This window comes from Felis catus, chromosome B2, assembly GCF_018350175.1.
Source record: "Felis catus isolate Fca126 chromosome B2, F.catus_Fca126_mat1.0, whole genome shotgun sequence".
Classification (NCBI taxonomy): domain Eukaryota; kingdom Metazoa; phylum Chordata; class Mammalia; order Carnivora; family Felidae; genus Felis; species Felis catus.
In genome coordinates, this window is record NC_058372.1 from 22213952 (window position 1) to 22233622 (window position 19671).

The window sequence follows — 19671 nt, forward strand, 5'->3', positions numbered from 1 at the left end:
ACCTATTTAGGGCTTGATTTATAATCCAAATGATGTTTAATCCAATGTGCTTGTTTGTAAAAGTCTCTATTACGGTACAAGGCTTTCCAAATGAGTGTAAAAACCCTTCAAGGATAATTATCTAAACACACATCTACAAAAATAACATGGTTTTTAATTCAATTAATACTTGTTATATTCTTTCCTCTTTCTGTCTTGTAAAGTATGGTGGACTGTAGAACAAGCTCATCTTCTCAATCATCTGCCAAGTACAGACTACGGTCTATGCTACCATATTTTCCTAAGTGATCTAAATTCCAAAGAAGAAGCAAAAGTTAAAAGCTAGGAATGGACATGTGACAATGTATCCATCATTACTAAAAAAATGAAAAGATTTCTTTCAATTCATGAAAAAACTCATCTCCTGCATAACTCCAAATTGTCTCATAACAGAAAAGGCAAAATTCCAAATTGACCTTTATTGTCTTCAAGCTTTATTTTAAGTTATATGTCCTCTCCATTTAACCATCTCCAAGTGAAATTCAAATGGGCCACCCTCCTTTATTGAGCCACATAGAATAAGGCACGTACTTACTCTTTCCTCCATTAGGGGTGAAGGGTATTTGTGCGATGGCTGGAAAAGGCACAAGCACAGTCTGAAGACATGGCATAGATTCTCATGGTTATGCTACACAAGTTAATTTGTCTTATTTTCATAAAAATGTGATTAAATATATATGTCTCCATATACCCATAAGTGGAAGAACCATAATTTACTGCTCTCTCTGCATTGGGTGAACAGATCAGGAATGTGTCATCAAACTTTCTGGAGTCACAGACTCTTTATCCAGAAAAAAAAATGCACAAATATACAAAATTTTTCATTCCATTGATGAATGGAATGCTATCCACAAGATAGCAATTGATCTCAGAGTCAGAAACCCAAAAGAGTGAGGAAGGCAATATCTTTGCTTCATTTTTAAAAAAGATCCATTATGTTCTCCTCTTACCCTGTACATGCCATGTGCATGAAAGATCAATTTCCCATTAGTGTCTGACAGATGGGTGCATGATCAAGACCAGTGGGTCCCAAACACATTCAATCAGGATATCATTTTCCATATTCCTCAACATGTGAGAAAAAATGAGCACAACCAGAGGGTGTACCTTTTGTAGGGTAGAATTTTTATTCTTTCTCATCTTCTCTTTCCTTCTTTTTCCTTTGGGGAAGAACAAGATGTTCTTAATTAACAAAATAACACCTGAAGCTATTCCATAGGAAGTTACCAATATTGGCTAAAAGAGATGGTTTTGATGTGGTTTTTATTTATTTTTTCTGCAGATGCTCCCCTCTAAGGAATCTGAAAGACCTCAGGCCTCCTCCTTCAAAGCGTAGTAAGGACATGGCTTTGGAGCCAAGAGCAATGCTCAGAACTTTGGGAACCTGGTGAGACTCACCTAGGGTGGACCTGGACCCTGGGAAAAGTAAGCAAAGAAGGGGAAGCAGTAAGGAGTGTATAGGGAAGTGAGGTGAGGGATAAGGGGAAGCAACATCAGAGGGGGGGGAGCCCCCAATTAGTTCTTTATGAGCTGAGTAGCAGCTTGAAAGGAATAGCTAGAAAAAAATGCTGTACACCATTATCGAAACTCTCTATATATGTGATTATCACATAGAGAGAGAGTTTCCTTTCTGGTAATGAAATGAACTAGCACACTCTCCCAAACATGGCTTTGTTGGTGAGAAGATGGCAACCTATTTCTTGAGGAAGACCCACTGTTATTTGGGTAGTATGAATGCTTTCTTCACTGGGAAAGACTTCCTATTAAAGCAAAATCATCTGAATTAAATGGTGCAAACAGTTTGCAAACTTGTAGTGGACCTGAACTAGAAAAAATCTAAAGTAGTTGAGGTCAAAAACAGGGACTTGTTTGGTCCTAGGCACTCAGAAGACACAGGCTTTGGTGCAGACATGGCCAAAGCCAAGAACCACACCACACACCACTGATCATGAAAATGGCACAGAAACAGCATCAAGAAACCCCAGTCACAAAGACAGGAATCTGTTAAGGGGGTGGACCCCAAGTTCTTGAGGGATACACACTTTGCCAAGAAGCACAAGAAGGGCCTGAAGAAGAGGCAGACCAACAACACCAAAGCCACGAGGGCATGTGCCGAGGATATAGAAGCCTTTGTCAATCCCAATGGGGTTAAGTCCAAGATCCCAAAAGGCAGCAGCCACCAGCTCAATCAACTTGCTTACATTGCTCACCCCAAGCTCAGGAAACCTGCTTGTACCCACATTGCCAAGGGTCTCAGGCTCTGTCAGCCAAAGGCCAAGAGCAAGGCTCAAACTAAAGCCCAGGCTATAGCTCAGGCTCTGTCCACCAAAGGCCAAGCGCAAGGTTCAAACTAAAGCCCACGCTGCAGCTGCCACTCCAGCCCTGGCTCCTAAAGGTTTCCAGGTTCCCACAAGGGCTCCAGTCCAGAGGTCTCTGTTAGTTGATGTGAGGACAGATGGACTGCAGTGACCCTTGGGCTTCTTTCTGCATGAGGCTGGTGCCCTCCTGTGCTATTTGTACAAATAAACCTCAAGCATAAAATAAATAATAAATAGTAAATAAATAAATAAATAAGAACTTAGGCTCTGAAATCAGGCAAGTTGATTGAAATCCTATGAGTGCTCCTGGGCAAGTAACTTAATTTTTCACTTTATTTGATTAGTGAGAATAATCATGATGGCATGGCATCTGATTGGGATGTGAACATATAAAAGAAACAATTGCTTTGTGTGTTTTGGCAAGTAGTAAGCACCCAACAAATGTAAGCTGCCAATATTATCTTTTCTTATTCATTCATGACACATGTATTAATTGCCTACTCCCTTGCTAACTTGTAAGGACACAAGGATGAATGAAATGTAGTTTCTCTGCATAACAACCTCACAGCTTAGGTTCTTTCCACTGCTGAGATTCTAGACCAACTGGACACTGCTGGTGAGTCATTCTTAATACTTCCTCCACAGCGTGCTGCATGAGTACAGAGGAAAGACTAGCATGAATGAATATTTCAAGTACAATAAAATGAAAATTTCAAATGTCTGTCAGTAGGAACCAGAGAGCACCAATTCCAACTGGCTAGCTCCAGTAGGAAATGTGTTGGCTCATGTAACTTTAAGTGCAGAGTAGGGTCAACTTCAGTGCTAACTTTATCCTAGGTTCTGGGTCCATTTTTCCCAGAAGTCCTTTGACTCAGCTTTTCTCAAAATATTGGCATCACTTCTAGAGTAATAGGGAGATCAGATTTGACATTCTGCACCCAACCAGATCCAGAGAAAGAGAGCAGAAGTTTTCTCAGGAAAACAAGTATAAACTTTCCCAGAACTCTTGATTTTAATGTTCCCAACTTGGGTCACATGCCCATTTCCGAACTGATCACCAGCAAAGGACTCTGATTACTCCTAGATCTGGGGACCTCATAGAAAGGATCCCAGAGGTGAAAACAATGGTGCTTCCAATAGGTGTAAGGAGAAAATGACAACAAGAGCTTAGAATTCCTAATGGGAAAAACAGCTGCACATAGCCATAGTAAATGTCAGATGTTGAAAAGCATTTAGAGTTAATCTATTTAAATTCCTCAGCCTACTGAAAAGGAACTAAGACAAAATAAACTGAATCGTCCAAGGTTGCACAGACAAAGGTGGCCCAACTGTGACTCTAACTTAGGCGTTATTATTTCAAATTTAGAGTGCTTTCAACATCAGCCTATTTTTTTCCCACCTTAACTGATAAAAACAAAAACAAAGCAGCAATTCTGATTCTTTTCCCATTGCTTAGGGATTGCAACAGCTGGTGGAAACCATAACTTGGACTGAGGAGAAAAGTAAGTGTAGCTTATGTGTTATAACTTGTTTACAATACCTTTTAGTTTCTTTTGAGAATATAGATTATCTTTCAACAGTCTTGTCTTATGTAGTTATTTTTCCCTTTGTCAATAAAATCTTAAAAGGACATCCACTGTTCTGAAAAAGAACTATAGTACCTGTGGAGGAAAGCTGTATTAATTTCTGATGACTACTGTTTTGTATCATAAACTTTGTATCCTATTGAACCAATTTTATGCTGGCTGGATTCTTTGAGTTTCATTACTTTGTTGTGCAGAATTTTAAGAATGTTAGAAACAAGTTTCTTAATTTTAAGCTTTTGTTGAGTGTATTATTTCATTGTATTTGGGATGGATCCCAGGGTAACTTATTCTAGTGGTTGACTTCACATACTAAAGGCTTTATCCTTTAATTATTCTAAAAATAGCCACATACAATTTGGTGGACTCTTTAAAATCCCTATCTCTGAAACAGTCTGGGGAGAGGAATCAATGCATGCAGGGAGCCTCACTGGTATTCTGTTTTAGGCCAGGCACTGAATCTTTAATGTAAATCTTTAACCCTAAATCCTTATTGTAAAAAATCAGTCACTGGACCAGCAGACCAAGTGACTGGCCTGTGACCATCAGGCTTCTTCCATCTTATAAAATATTTAAGTGGGATTTTAGTGTTACCACTATAAAGACATATGCAAAACTTATAATATTTTTTGGATACACAGTCCCATTGACTCTGCCTCAAATTCCACTAAGAAGGTTCTTGTTTCCATAGGGAAAAAAAAGCCAGTGTTTTAATACAGTATCTAGCTTGTGCATATTTAAACCATAGAACCTAAAAATTCCTTTCTTATCCTTTTAGTTCCTTCAATGAACATTGTACCATTTCTAAATATTTGATGAAGGCAATAAAGTGGATTAGCCCTTCACACTTCAGTGACTTGTGGATTTACTCCCAGTTGGAAACATTTCTGTCCTAGGAATATCAAAATCAGTGACCTTTTATATGTCAACTTGTTTCTCCATCTGTCCCACAATGTAGATGTGAGAAATTGGGTTGATGCTATTGAACCATGCTTTCTTCCTTTTAGATGTCAATGTGATGATTCCAATATATTGAGCTTTTTTGGCAAGTTTTCATACGTGCTGCTTGCCTTCATTCAAGTAAAGATGCTGCCCAAGTGAGGAGTATAAGGATAAACTCTAAGATTTGTGGTTCACTCCTAGCTCTTCTTTTCAGTGCATGTTCTCATAGTATCTTCTTTTTTTTAATTTTTAAAAATGTTTTTATTTATTTTTGAGACAGAGAGAGACAGAGCATGAGCAGGGGAGGGGCAGAGAGAGGGGGAGGCACAGAATCAGAAGTGGGCTCCAGCCTCCGAGCTGTCAGCACAGAGCCTGACGCAGGGCTCGAATTCACAGAGTGTGAGATCATGACCTGAGCTGAAGTCGGACGCTCAACCAACTGAGCCACCCAGGCACCCCTCATAGTATCTTCTAATATTCTAGTTCTTTTGTGATATCAAATGAAATTATCTATTTTTTTTTTCCTAGCAAGGTAATTAATTCAAGTACAGTGTTATGCCTGGAAAAAAGAATGTTATAGGAAAATGTGTTTTAATTTTCTGAATTGTCGGCTTTTTCATGTGGGATGTTGGACCATGTAGCCTATCTTAACCATAGTCTATGAAATACTGTTGTATATTTGTCAATAACCAAACTAGAGACTAAAGGGAGCAGATATATTCCTAATAATTTCTAAGATCATACACTTATTTAAATTAAAGGGGATTTGGACCAAGTAGGTCATTAACTCAAGACTTTGTTAGTAAGTCTTTTGTTAATTATTAATTATTTGTTAACTATTCTTTTAAGTTCATTTACTTATTTTGAGAAAGAGAGAGTGAGAGTGTGCACATGCATGCATGAGTAGGGGGAGGGTGCAGAGAAAGAGGGAGAGAGAGAATTCCAAGCAGGCTCCACCCTCAGCACAAAGCCTGACGCTGGACTCCATCTCACAGCCAAGAGATCGTGACCTGAGCTGATATGAAGAGTCAGTCACTCAACCAACTGAGCCACCCAAGCACCCCATGATTTTATGTAATTATTTCTGAGCCTTGTATTTTTGGGTGGGTAGATGGGAAGAATGACTATCAGCCTATCAGTCTGTTTTCTGCATATTTTCCTTCCTGAACTTAACCCTGACTGTGGTACATATTACAGGTTACTTTTTGTCATATATGCTTCAAAAGACTGATGGCTCTGTACACTGTGCACCTTGAACATATACAATATTATATGTCAATTATAGCTCAATGAACCTGGAAAGGAAGAAAAAGACTGATGGTTTACTGTTTGGATTTGAAACTCTAGTTTTGAAAATTAGGTATCTCTGGATCCCAGCCTGGCTGTGCACCTCCTTCCTTTCTATCTAGTACTTGGTTTTTGGTTTCTGATCTGGATCATTCCCTTAGCCCCCATACCTCATACCCAGTTCAAAAGTAACCCTCCCAGATTATAACTCCTGATCCTAATGAGGCATTCCAGTGTCTAAAAGTCAACATGCAGACAGAAATTGTGTTCACCCATCTTGTCTTCCTTCCCTTGATTATAAACCCCTTTGCCGCCTGAGCATGTCTGGTCCCAACAATGGAATCTACTATAATCCAAAGCAAATGTTGATCAAAATTTACCAGAGGCACCAACTTGTAGCCCAAACATCAGACCAGCTCACCAGTGTGTTTTATTTGGTCAGAAGCATGTTTCAGGAAAAGGTGAGTGTGTTCAGGCCAGGCATGGATTCTCAGGTTTTGAGTATGAGTTCCTGCCTCTCCAGTAGTCTTAAATCACACTGCATTTATATAATTTGCTCGTCCCTGAAGGTATTTGAAATTGAGATTGTGAAGCCTGGCTTTTACCATCCAAATATTTTATGTTAATCCTGTTCTATTTTTTTGTTTGATTGTTCTTTTTTTTCTTTTTTAAGAAAACTCATTATTTCTAACCTGAAGCTTTCCTGATATGATGATGTCATCACCGCTTCTACACTTGACATGACGTTATTTTATTCTTGGTGATTACATGAAGACAAACATCAGTGGCTGGATATAATGACCTCTCTTTTATCTTGTGTATATAAGCAGTTCTAACTCATTAAAGACTGTGAGCATGGTGGCTTACAGTCTGCAACTCCAAGAAGTAAGCTTTTGGGTCGATTTAGAATGATAAAATATAGAGAAGTCGTGTGTGGCATAAATGTTCTTCCCATCCTTTAAAGAACAATGCAACATTATTCTTTGCTCTTTGATTATTTTGGTGTATGTATCAATTAGAATTGGGTTTGGTTGCCAAGGTTTAGAAAACAATAACAAAAATAACAGTACTTTAAACTGGACACCTGTTTATTTTACTCTCACCTAAGGGTCTGACAAGGTGGTCCAGGACTAGGAGCCATCAGAGCTCAGGCTTTTTCTAATTTGCTGCTTCTTTCACTATCCTTAAGGCTTCTGCCTTATTCATGAGGCTGCTTTAGGTCCAGCCATAGTGTTCACATTCCAGCCAACAAGAAGGAAATTAGAATAACAGAGGATGCACTCCACCTTTAAGGACTCACACCAGACATTTTACACACATTTCCATTCATTTCCCATGGTCCAGGGTTCCATCACCTGGCCATAAGTAGCTTCAAGAGAAGTTGAGAAAAAAAAATACACATGCCCAAACATACTCAGCATGTCTGAAGTCAAAACTGAAAAAGTCCTACTTTCCAGGTGTATTGTTTATTTTAATAATATCTGTGTTTATTGTAAATGATAAATCTTTGCTATGGAGTTTTCAAATGCTAAAATATTTTACATTGAGTGTTTATGGCCATTTTAGCTTCCTGAATTAATTTAATTTGTGATGGATTTACTTGTTGAATTTTTCCATTAGTAATGAATTTAAGTGCAGCAAATAAGCAATTCAGAGAAAAAGTGAAAAGATGGCCAACACATGGGCTTCACTTAGAAAATTTAATTAAGTGCTCACAGATCACTAGAGATCCTGGGACCACATCAAGAGAGTTTCAGAGAGCAAATGAAAATGGGATAAAGAAACAGGGTTGAGCCACCTGCAGAGCAGAGAGATGGCTAAGAGATTATGGACCATCATCAAGAAGCTGGTCAAGAAACCTGAAGGAAGGATATCTCTGCTGGAAGATATGAATTGGTAGGCCAACTCTGAGGCCAAAGCAGCAGCAGGCAGATGGTGAGAGCAGAGGGTATTCCCGCAAAAGCTCAGCATGATGTCTAGGAACTGCTGCTGTGGAGCCTTTTTAAGTGCTTGCCAAAAAAAGAGATGACCTTGCTCAGTTGCTTGGGACCTGCAGGCCTTGTAGGATGTTAGCTTTGGCAACAAAGGATACCAGGCTGAGTTTCCACTTCCCTCCATCAGCAGAGGAACCCGGGCCTGCGGCCACGTGCCTCTAACAAGAATCCGCAGCACTACCCTCTGTCTGGAGACTTGGAAGCTCCTGCAGAAAGCGCTCAATTGTCCTTTCACATGAGGTCCAGGGGAGAGCTGTGACCTTTAGTCCTTGATGCCTCCCCAGAAGCCTTGGCATCTCTGCAGTGATATAGGTCATAGCTTTCACCCAGTGAGCAGCAATGCAGCCCAAAGTTTGGGCTTTACTCAGGGGACCAGCATCTTCTCCCCCAGAAGTTTACTCATTATCTAGCTGAGGGGTTATAGAATACTTAGAACACAGAAGGGGCTCCTCAGTGCTCAGGAAGAAAGAAAAAGAAAGAAAAGGGGGACTCATAAGTCACCAGTGAAGTAGACTGAGGCTACAAGCCCACATTCCCAAAAGATGAATGGAAAAAAAAAATGAAGGGATGGATAACATCAGGAAAACCCACAAAACCCTAAAGTATCCAACTTGAGAGACTGAATATACAAACAGACAATGGCCAGACCATATATAAAAATAGAGTTCTGACCCGTGACCAGCAGCAACCTACCCAGGAGACCAATGTCCTATGTGCAGAACAGGCATACTTTGAAGATACTGCAGGTTTGGTTTTGTAGCACTGCAATAAAACAAATGTGGCAATAAAGCAAGTAAAATTCACTCTGTGGTTGCCCAGTGCATAGATAAGTTATGGTTACACTATGGTCTATTAAGTGTTCAATAGTGTTATGTCTAAATATATATATATTTATATATACACATATATACATACTTTAATTAAAAATACTTTAAAATAAACTAAACTAAAAAATAAACATCATTTCAGCTTTCAGTGAGTCATCATCTTTTTGCTGGCGGAGCGTCTTGTCTCCATGTTGAAGGCTGCTGACGGATCAGGGTGGTGGGTGCTGAAGGGGGAGTGGCACATACAACTTCTGAAATAACACAGCAATGAAGTTTGCCACTCTGACCCTTTCTTTCATGAGCAATTTCTCTGTAGCAGGTGACACTATTTGATAGCATTTTACCCACAGTCGAACTCCTTTTAAAATCGGAGTCAGTCCTCTCAAACCTGCCACTGCTTTATCAACCAAGTTATGTAATATTCTAAATCCTCTGTTGTCGTTTCAACAGTCTTCACAGCATTGTCACCAGGAGAAGCTTCCATCTCAGGAAACCACTTTCTTTGCTCATCTGTAACAAGCAGCTCCTCATCTGTTCAAGTCTGATCACGAGATGGCAGCAGTTCAGTCACATCCTCAGGCTCCACTTCTAATTCTAGTTCTCTGGCTGTTTCCACCCCATCTGCAGTTACTTCCCCCACTGAAGGAAGTCCTGAACCCCTCAAAGTCATCCACGAGGGTGGGAATCAACTTCTTCCAAACTCCTGCTCATGTTGATATTTTGACCTCTTCCCGTGAGCCACCAATGTTCTGAATGTCATCTAGAAGAGTGAATCCTTTCTAGAAAGTTTTCAACTGACTTTGCCCAGATCCATTAGAGCAATCACTCTCTATGGCAGTTCTAGCCTTACAAGATGTATTTCTTAAATAATAAGACTTGAAAGTTGAAATTACTCCCTGATCCATGGGCTAGAGAATGGATGCTGTGCTAGCAGGCATGGAAACAACATTCATCTCATTGTCCATCTCCATCAGAGCTCTTGGGTGACCAGGAGCATTGTCAATAAGCAGTAATATTTTGAAAAGAATTTTTTTTTTCTGAGCAGTAAGTCTCAACAGTGGGCTTAAAATATTCAGTAAACCATGATGTAAATAGATGTGTTATCATCTACGTTTTGTTGTTTTCATTTATAGAGCACCCACAGAGTAGATTTAGTATAATTCTTAAGGGCCCTAGAATTTCTGGAATGATCAATGGCCACTGTTTCAACTTAAAGTCACCAGCTGCATTAGCCGCTAACAGGAGAGTCAGCTGGTCCTTTGAAGCTTTGAAGGCAGTTGTTGACTTCTCTCCAGCTATGTAAGTCTTAGATGGCATCTTTTTCCAATAGAAGGCTGTCTTGTCTACACTGAAAATCTGTTGTTTTGTGCAGTCACCTTCATTAATGACCTTAGTTACATCTTCTGAATAATTTGCTGCAGCTTCTACATCAGCACCTGCTGCTTTGCCTTGCACTTTGACGTTATGAAGATGGCTTCCTTCCTTAAACCTCATGAACCAACCTCTGCTAGCTTCAAACTTTTCTTCTGCAGCTTTCTAACCTCTCTCAGCCTTCATAAAATTGAAGAGAGTCAGGGCCTTGCTCTGGATTAGGCTCTGGATAATGATGTTGTGGCTGGTTTGATCTTCTATCCAGACCCCTAAAATTTTCTCTATATCAGCAATAGGACTGTTTTACTTTCTTATTATTCATGTATTCATTGGAGTAGCCCTTCTAATTTCCTTCAAAACCTTACCTTTGCATTCACAACTTGGCTAACTGTTTCACTCAAGAAGCCTAAACTTTTTCCTGTCTCGGCATTTGAGACAGGCGTCCCTCATTAAGTTTCATTATTTCCAGCTTTTGCCTTCAAGTGAGAGATGTGACTTTTCCTTATACTTGAACACTCAGGGGCCACTGTAGGGTTATTAATTGTCCTAATTTCAATATTGTTGTGTCTCAGGAAATAGGGAGGCACAATGAGAACAGCAGTTGGTGGAGCAGTCCGAACACACATTCATAGATTAAATGTCTTATATGGGGTGCGGTTCATGGTGCCCTCAAATAATCACAACAGCAACATCAAAGATCACTGTTCACAGATCATCGTAACAAATATAGTCATAGTGAAAGAGTTTGAACTATTGTGAGAATTACCAAAACATGACCCAGAGTCATAAGGTGAACAAACGCCATTGGAAGAATAGTGCCCAAAGATTTCTTCGATGCAGGATTGCCACATACCTTCAATTTGTAAAAAATCAAATACTTGCCAAGCATAATAGAATGAGGCCTGCCTCCAGCCAATCCAGAAAGACAGCCTTCTATAAGTTGGGCTTGCAGGAAACCTGATTGCCATCTTGAGTAACATCCCAGAACACGAAACAACGACTTTAACAATCAGCCCCAAATGGTCAGGACCTAATTAATGACAGCTTCTCTCATTTTTGTCCCTACCCCCCAACTTAGGACTAACAAAAGGGAATCAACTATGTATCCCTAACAAATCACACACAATGCCTTATGTTGTTAGCCTGTCTACAGCTTCCCTAAGCCAACAGCCTCCAATCAGGGCACACCTGCTAGCTTCCCTTTATTCCACTAGAAAGCTATCCCCCTCCTCTGCTTGCCTTTGAGTCTCTCCTTGACTGACTCCCTTATTATAGCAACATCAGTATAAGTGGCATTTTCTTGTTCTTATTTGTTAATCTTTGTTTATTTTCACAGAACTATTGTTAAATAACAAAAATCCAACCAACTTAATTTTAAAGATCTAATTGACCTTATTAATCAGTGTATGAATCAGGCAGCATCCTACCTAGCAAGTAAAGGGGAGTTCCAAAGGTCTACAGAAAAGAAAGTGTTGTTAAAGGCAGAGAGGGAGTGGAAAAAAGGAAATTATTAGCAAAGAATCCACTGTTTTAGGCAAGGTCATCCTCTTAGGGGAAATGGAAGGGATCTATCAGTAAATTTCCTGTACTGACCAGGAATCTCCTATGTTGACTGGTCTTTAGTTCCATTTCTGGAGGGTTGTAACTGCAGTTAACTCAGGTAGCAAGTCTTAGTTTACTGACTTGGGCCCTTAACCTATGTGATGTCATTTTGGGTTTGTGAATTTCTTTTTAAAAATCCCCCCCCCACGCCCCCCGCCCTTGGATCAGGCTCAGCTTAACTGAGAGACATGATCAACATTTAAGGCATTAGAGCTTCTCTCAGCTACACTCAGTGGTTTTGCAGCTTTTGATGCTCCTTTGTGTACTAGTCACAGGTCATGCTTAATTTCTGTGATAATCACAGGTTACAACTTCAGGTTCACATGGTTTGACTTGGTCTATTTTCTTTTTCTTTGATGTTCTGTATAAGGAAGATCATTTACTCGATGGTTAGTGGCTGCAAAATGCATTTAAAGCTTTTGAGAGACCATAATGCACCAGGGAGATTATTGTGATTGCTATAAATAGGATAATTCCCAATGTTTGGCATGCACTTTGAAGCCATGGTCCCCAACACCCAAACCAATCAAATCACTTAAGTCAAAGAAAGACTCTACTGAAGGAGTCACCCTTTTAAGCCAAGTGGCTTGCTTGGTGATCTTCTGTAATTGAGTTTTAACTTCCCCAGAAGTGTTAATCCAGGTATAGCAGGTGGTTTTGGCCAGAGCAGACACCTCTTTGCTCAACTAAAAAATAATCAAGGGCTTTCTTATTATCAAAAACTATTTTGGCCATAGTGACTAAGGATCTTTGTTGGGCAGCTATTGCTTTAGCAGCAGATTGTGCAACAATTTCAAGAATTAAGGAGAAGCTCTTGATCAAAGCCTCATTTATTCCTAACCAGGGAACTAGGGACATACCAAAAGGAGTGAATCCTAAATCATGAAACCTACCTGGTAGGTTATTTGTAACTCAATGATGTAAACTTAGGGGAGTTGACTCATGAGATGTCTTAGTTTCTTATGAAAAGTTAGAGGCACACTTAGATTTTCTCCTAGCATGAAATAAAAGATTGCTCTAAATTCTAGAGGTTACCCTCCTTGGCTATAGCCTGGGAAACACAAATGAAGGTATTATCTTTCCAGGCCAATGCCAGAGGAAAGGAAAGGAAAAGGGGAAAGGTTTCATGTTTAAAGTACGAAGTCTTAATTTGTTACCTTGGGTGGAAGTAGTCTACTCTAACATCAGCTGCTTCTCTTCTCGTCAATTTGATTCAGAGGTTTCCAGTGTCAATACAGGACCAAATTTCTTTAGCTGTGTGATATGTACCCAAGGCTCAATGTCTTCTAGTTTTGCAATAGTGTTAGACATCAAGAGTACTTGGTAATGTCCTTTTCATCTGGCCTCTAGGGTTGTCTTCCTCTGATGACATTTCCAGAATACTCAATCAGGCTTTACACTGTGAGTACCAGGATCCTTTGAACTGGAGATCTGGGGAGTCTTCTTTAACCTGTTGATGACATGCTTGAGCATAAGACAGTAGAAACTTACAGTAGCTGGTTAGATTAGCACCAGACAACAAGGAATCAGCAGAAGTTTATATGTTGATAGAATTCCAAGATGTCTGCAAGGTTTTTGTTAAGGCTGGTGTGATTGAGTGGGTGCTCTGTTCACCAAAGGTTATAGAAGGTATATTCCAAGTAGGAACTACATTTTCTAACAGTTTTTTTTCTTTTGTGAGGGCATGATTACTGTGGCAGGAAAAGGCTTTAACCCATCAGAAAAACACATAAACAATAACAAAAATATATTGATAACCTATGCTAACTGGCAGTTGAATGAAATCCAGCTGCAAGAGTTCAAAGGGCCCAAAAGGAGGAAGTCTGAAGCCTCTGGGGACAAAAAAAAAAGAGTTTTCAGGGATTATGGACCTGACAGGTTAGACATTGATGGTACACTGTTTTTGCAATTTTATGAAAGTCTCCTCACCAATGTTAATTATAATCTGAGTCATCTTAAATGTACCATGGTAGGTGAAGGAAGGTAAAAATTTTTAAATAGGATTTTCCAGGGAGCTGTGAAGAACCAAGTAGCCATGCTGGGCTTCCCATAGCCTGGACTATTCATTAAATTTACAATCATTATTTACCCATCTTAATTTCTCTGATTCAGGAGCAGACTGTTGCCATGTTACAAGGACATAGGATGGCAAAAGTCTGGCAAGGAGGGGCCGTTTTTTGTAGAAGCAGAATAGACTTTATCCACATGTGCCATATTCTTATTATACAACATAAAGAAAACATAGTATTGCTTTTTATTTCAAAATGCTTTCCATGTAATTTAACATATCAAATAAGCCTAATTAGTTTAATTAACAAATCCTTTGGAATATTCCAGGTCAAAAAGACTTAACCAGACCCAAAATCCACCCATCCAAAAAAAGAAAAAAAAATGGAAACGTTTGTCTTTCTCTTTTTTTTTTTAATGTTTATTTATTTTTGAGAGAGAGAGACAGATCGTGAGCGGGGGAGGGACAGAAATAGAGGGGGACACAGATTCTGAAATGGGCTCCAAGCTCTAAGCAATCAGCACAGAGCCCAGGAAGGGGCTTGAACTCACAAGTTGTGAGATCATGACCTGAGCCAAAGTAAGCTCAACAGACTGAGCCACCAGGGCACATCCCCCCTTTGTCTTTCTATTAGAGAAAACATCAAATTCTAATTTTGTACTAGCTTACTTTTGATATTAAAACTTACTCATTTCAATCTTAGTCAGTCCTGATCAGGCATAAAGTTCCTTTCCAAAGATTCCTTTGAGCAAACCTTCTACAACTTTCTTTCTCTCTTTTTCTTTGTTCCTCCCTCCCTCTTTCTTCCTCCCTCTCTCTTTCCCTCTCTTCCTCCTTCCCTCCCTCCCTCTCTCCCTCCCTCCTTCCTTCCTTCCTTCTTCCTCCTTCTTTCTCTTCTTTCTTTCTTTCTTTCTTTCTTTCTTTCTTTCTTTCTTTCTTTCTTCCTTTCTTCAGATTTTGTCCTGACTTCTCCCTTTTTAAATAACCAGCCCCACTTTAGGACAAAATTACTTTTTCCTTCAAAGAATGTATTTCTATTTCTCACACTATTTCTTACCAAAACACACATCTTACATTCCTTGCATACAGAGTTGTTTCCCTTATTATTTCCAATAGTCTTAATTATATTTACTAGAATTCTTAACTATTAGAAACCTTAATTTCTACTAAAAAGTAATAAGTAAGCAGTTATGAACTGTCTATTACACCAACATTCTTTCAAATGGCAAATTTATGAATACATTTCAAAAGCTCTAGAAACTATAAAGTATAATCTTTTAATAAAGCACAAAATGTGTTTGTTAACAGATGCAGATTTATCTTCACTTACTCCATAATAAGAAAGAGAAAAGTAGATAAATCCATGTTCAGTAATTAATGTTTCAGTATTTTATCTTATTTGGAAATGATCTTGATATTTAATAGATTTAATTTAATTTATCATTTAACCTAACTCAGCAAAACTGTAAGGTTTTAAGTTACCAAATAGATTTGGAAGACTGTTTAACATTTACCTAAACATTTTAATTTTATACACACCTATTTATTTTACTTGCTCTTAACAGTTATGCTTCAATGACCCAATAAAACCAATATTGCACTGTATGTTAACTAAATAAAATTTAAATAAAAACTAACTAACTAAATAAAAACTTTATGAGACATCAAAGTCAGTTATTCTCCCACGCTATTAAAACAAAAAACATTTTATAACAGAGATCATATCAACTTATTTGACTTTAGTAAACCCAAGTGGAACAGAAGTTTGAACTTCAATGCTGATAATTCTAAAGATGGGTCTATTTAAATTAAACCAACAGCTAAATATTTTCCCAGATCACATGAACTTGAAAAACATTTGAGTTAGTTTCTATCATTTTGAGTTTTAGAATGCTCACTCCTAGGGTTCCTGGGTGGCTCAGTTGGTTAAGTGTCCTACTTTGGCTCAGGTCATGATCTCACGGTTCATGGTTTCAAGCCACACGTTGGGCTCTGTGTTGACAGCTCAGCGGCTGTTGCTGCCACCAAAGCCATTAAATAACAAAAAATCAACCAAGTGAATTTCAAAGATCTATTTGGTCCTATTAATCGATTCATGAGTCTGGCACCATCCCATCCAGCAAGTAGAGGGGAGCACCAAAGGGCTACAGGAAAGGAAAGGTTTTTACAAGTAGAGAGGGAGTGGAAAAAAAGAAATTATTAACAAAGAATCCATTGTTGTAGGCAAAGCCACCCTCCTAAGGGGAAGGAAAAGGTCTATCAGTAAATTTCCTATGCTGACCAGAAAATTCCCATATTTACTGGTTAAAGGTTCTAATTTGGGTTGGGGGAGTATGTTGAAACTGCAGTTGGGTTACGTATTAAGTCTTGGTTTACAGACTTGGGCCCTTAACCTAAATGATGCCTTTTGGGATTTGTGGTCTTTTCAACACTGCGTACCTTGAAAAACTAATCTCATCAACTCTCCGTGCAAGCTCCCCATTAAATAATCACTTTTATTATCATTAAATATCATCTTTACTTTCCTGTCCCAGACAGCCTTCCCCTCTTCTCCACCTATCCATGTTATGCCCTTTCTTCAAAACTGCCACCTCCAAACTCCTTCCTCAGGCTACTGGCAACTGACCAGTCTGATGCCTTTGGTCTACATTGTTCTCATCACCTTCTGAAGGCACTTGGCATTGTCTCTCTCTAATGTGCATTTGAGAACTTGGATAATTTGATTCTGCATTATGGGTTGTCTTATTATCTAATGTGAATATGTTTGAATGTCTTCCCACAAAACCCTGCAAATTCATTGAGGAGTCTATCACAGCAATGCTATTCAAAGGAGAGTCCACAGACCACATCAGCATCCCTTGGCACTTTTTAGAAATGCAAATGAATGGGAGCCTACCCCAGAATGAATGGGAGACCCATGCCATCAGAAGCTCTCCAGGTGATTCTCCTTGCGCACACCAGCATTTGAGAAGCACTGCCCTACAGTGCCCTATGGCACTGTTCTTAGGTCATAGGAAGTGTTCAATGAATGCTTGCAGAATTGAATTGATTGCTTCCCTTTGAATGAACCAAAGCTTCTAATGGAAGCACTGCCTTCTGCCTTCAAGGACTGAACAAATGCAGCTGAACAATACTTCTTTGCCCTGAGAACACAGGGTAAAACAGACATTAAAAGGCAGCTCCTCCCCACACATTCAGCTTTCACACACTTGAGAGACTTCAAGGAGCAGGTTTTTATGGTCTGTGATGAGTGAGTTAAATACTAGCAAATTCAGCCTTAACAGTGGTACAGAAGCTGTCTAGTAGATGGGAAGATTTGCAGAAGAAAGGAGGCTAATGACCATGGAGAGTGCGGTTTCTAACCAGGGCCCGGATCAAAAGCCAGACACTCCAGTGAATGAAGTCTAGGTAGCTTCGAGCTGCTAGCACACAAGACAGGGGATATCTCCAACACAAATCCAAGATACCCTCGCCATGGGGGGCAGTCAGGAAACCGGGAAAAGTGCCATCAGGGCAAAACTGCCAAAAATGAAATGTTAATGCAAAATCTAGGCTTTGTAAAAAGTTGAAAACGATTGGGGAAGTCAAGGATAAGGGATTAAGTTTCAGGGGAGTCTTGCATGCATTCCACCAGGGTGTGTAGCTACAATCACTGTTGGAAGAAAATCAGCTGCAGTAGGCAGATCCTGTATATCTCTGGTAACTTCCCTTTAGGGAAGTAGGGCCAGATGACCACTTTTTTTCTTCTTATTTTTTTAAATGCTTATTTTATTTTTCAGAGAGAGAGAGAGAGAGAGAAACAGAACGTGAGCAGGGAAGGGGCAGAGAGAGAGGGAGACACAGAATCCGAAGCAGGCTCCAGGCTCTGAGCTGTCAGTCCAGAGCCCAACGTGGGGCTTGAACCCATGAACCACGAGATCATGACCTGAGCCAAAGTCGAACACTTAACTGTTTGACCCACTCAGGCACCCCATCTTCTTATTTTCTGAAAAGCATTTGCAGTTTGGTAGAAAGAGAACATCTGAAGTTAGAGAAAGATATTGGAGTTCTGGCCTTGCATGTAGACCCTTGGTAACCAGCAACTCTCCAGGCCTCTCTTCTCATTTTTATAGGACTGTGTTTTCTAAAAGGGCCCTGAGGTCCTTTGCTAATGGGGGCCACAAAGAAGGTCCAGGGACGGGCTGTGAGAGCCACTAGCTGGCTGCACTAAAGGATCCAGAGACAATTTAATACAAAATCAGGCTCCTGCTCTTAAGGGGAGTGAAGACGCCCCCTCGGGCCCAACTGGCCTCACATCATACATCACTAACCACATGAGTGTGTTTTCTACCAAAGAGCAGGCTTCCTTTGAAATAGGCCTTGCTTTTACTGCACAGATTTCATACTCTTCTTAAAAATCAAACTGAAATTAGAAAATAGAGTCTGAGGTTTGTTGTTGGCAATGCTCTGTATGCTATGCCACTGATGTGAAAAATGATAATAAAAAGAAAATCTATAAATAGCCCAATAATTCCTCCTTCTCTCCGCCAAAGGAAAAACGTGATTAACATTCCACACAGAGATGTGAGCTTGCCTGCAGATGGGAAGGCTGGTAAATACATTAAAGCCACCTTAAAATGTGAGCCTTATCATGGAACCATCTCAGCAATTAGACACGACACGCAGAATAAAGAACTAAAAGCCAATTACTGGTCTCCTGGGTCCTAGAGAGATTTCATAAAAAATTAATGCAGAGTAAAATAGAAACCATCTGAACTACAGCTGACGAACACGTGCAATGCACTTTGATCGCCAAGTCCCAGAAACAAAAGCATTTTCCGTTATCATTTGTTAGACTGGAAAGTTCTTCTGTCATATTTCCTGCCTGTGGTGAAAGGCATTTTTATATTAGAGAAGAAGTGAAGGCTGGAGCGAGGATGGTAATGGCTGAAGTACTTGGTGGTTCTAACCTGCTCTGGGAAACCAAGGTGGTACACAATCCAATGAACAAAACGCCATAAGACTGAGCCATGTGAAAGAGCTCTCAAGGGTGGGAATATCAGGGTTGAAGTGTCCAGGATGGATGATAAATATTGCTCTTTTCCTTCATTGATGAGCATAGGGGTTGACTAGTAAGCCCTGAGGGAAAGGCCAATCTCTCATGCTTGCTGCTGAATTCCCTACAGCCACCAGCAGAATCCCTGGCCCATACAGATGTCCAATAAGAACTATACTTTATTGCAGTCTCTTGACTGACAAGGATTGTGTAGAGGTGTGACTAGCTTGGGTTCTTGGGCTCTCTAAGCAATAGAAATTGACTAGAGGCCAAATGGGAGTTCCAGGCAAGGCTTCACTAGGGCTTTTGCTCAAGCACAAGGGAGATAGCACAGAAGAAAGAGTCCTTTGGGCTGGTTCTCAGAACAAAGGCTGGGAGGGGTTTTAAAGGGACAGGAAAGAAGTGACATTTGAGCATGTCCAGGTGGAGATTTCCTGGTGCCTGTGCACTTACAGGTCATGCTTCTCTGCATCTCATGTCTCATGTTAATCTCCACCCCTGGGTGTGGTTTTTAGTATAATGAAGGATAAGGTTGGTTAAAGGTCAGTGCTGGGGTCCACCTTGACACAGACTTGATTTGGTTCGGTCTTCACCGGTCTTCCTAGTGGAGTCCTTCCTTCAGGTGAGCATCCTGCTCCCGCATTCCTGCAGGATAGGTTACTCAA

General features: G+C 39.9%; 1 protein-coding gene across 1 annotated transcript; it reads left to right on the forward strand.

The window, feature by feature from the left end:
* Window positions 1–1949: 1949 nt before the first annotated feature.
* LOC101080284 (60S ribosomal protein L29-like) lies at window positions 1950–2508 on the forward strand. Its single transcript, XM_045058642.1, is given in 2 exon segments — window positions 1950–2324; window positions 2371–2508. Coding segments are annotated over 2 exon segments (513 nt in total).
* The last annotated feature ends 17163 nt before the right edge of the window (window positions 2509–19671 follow it).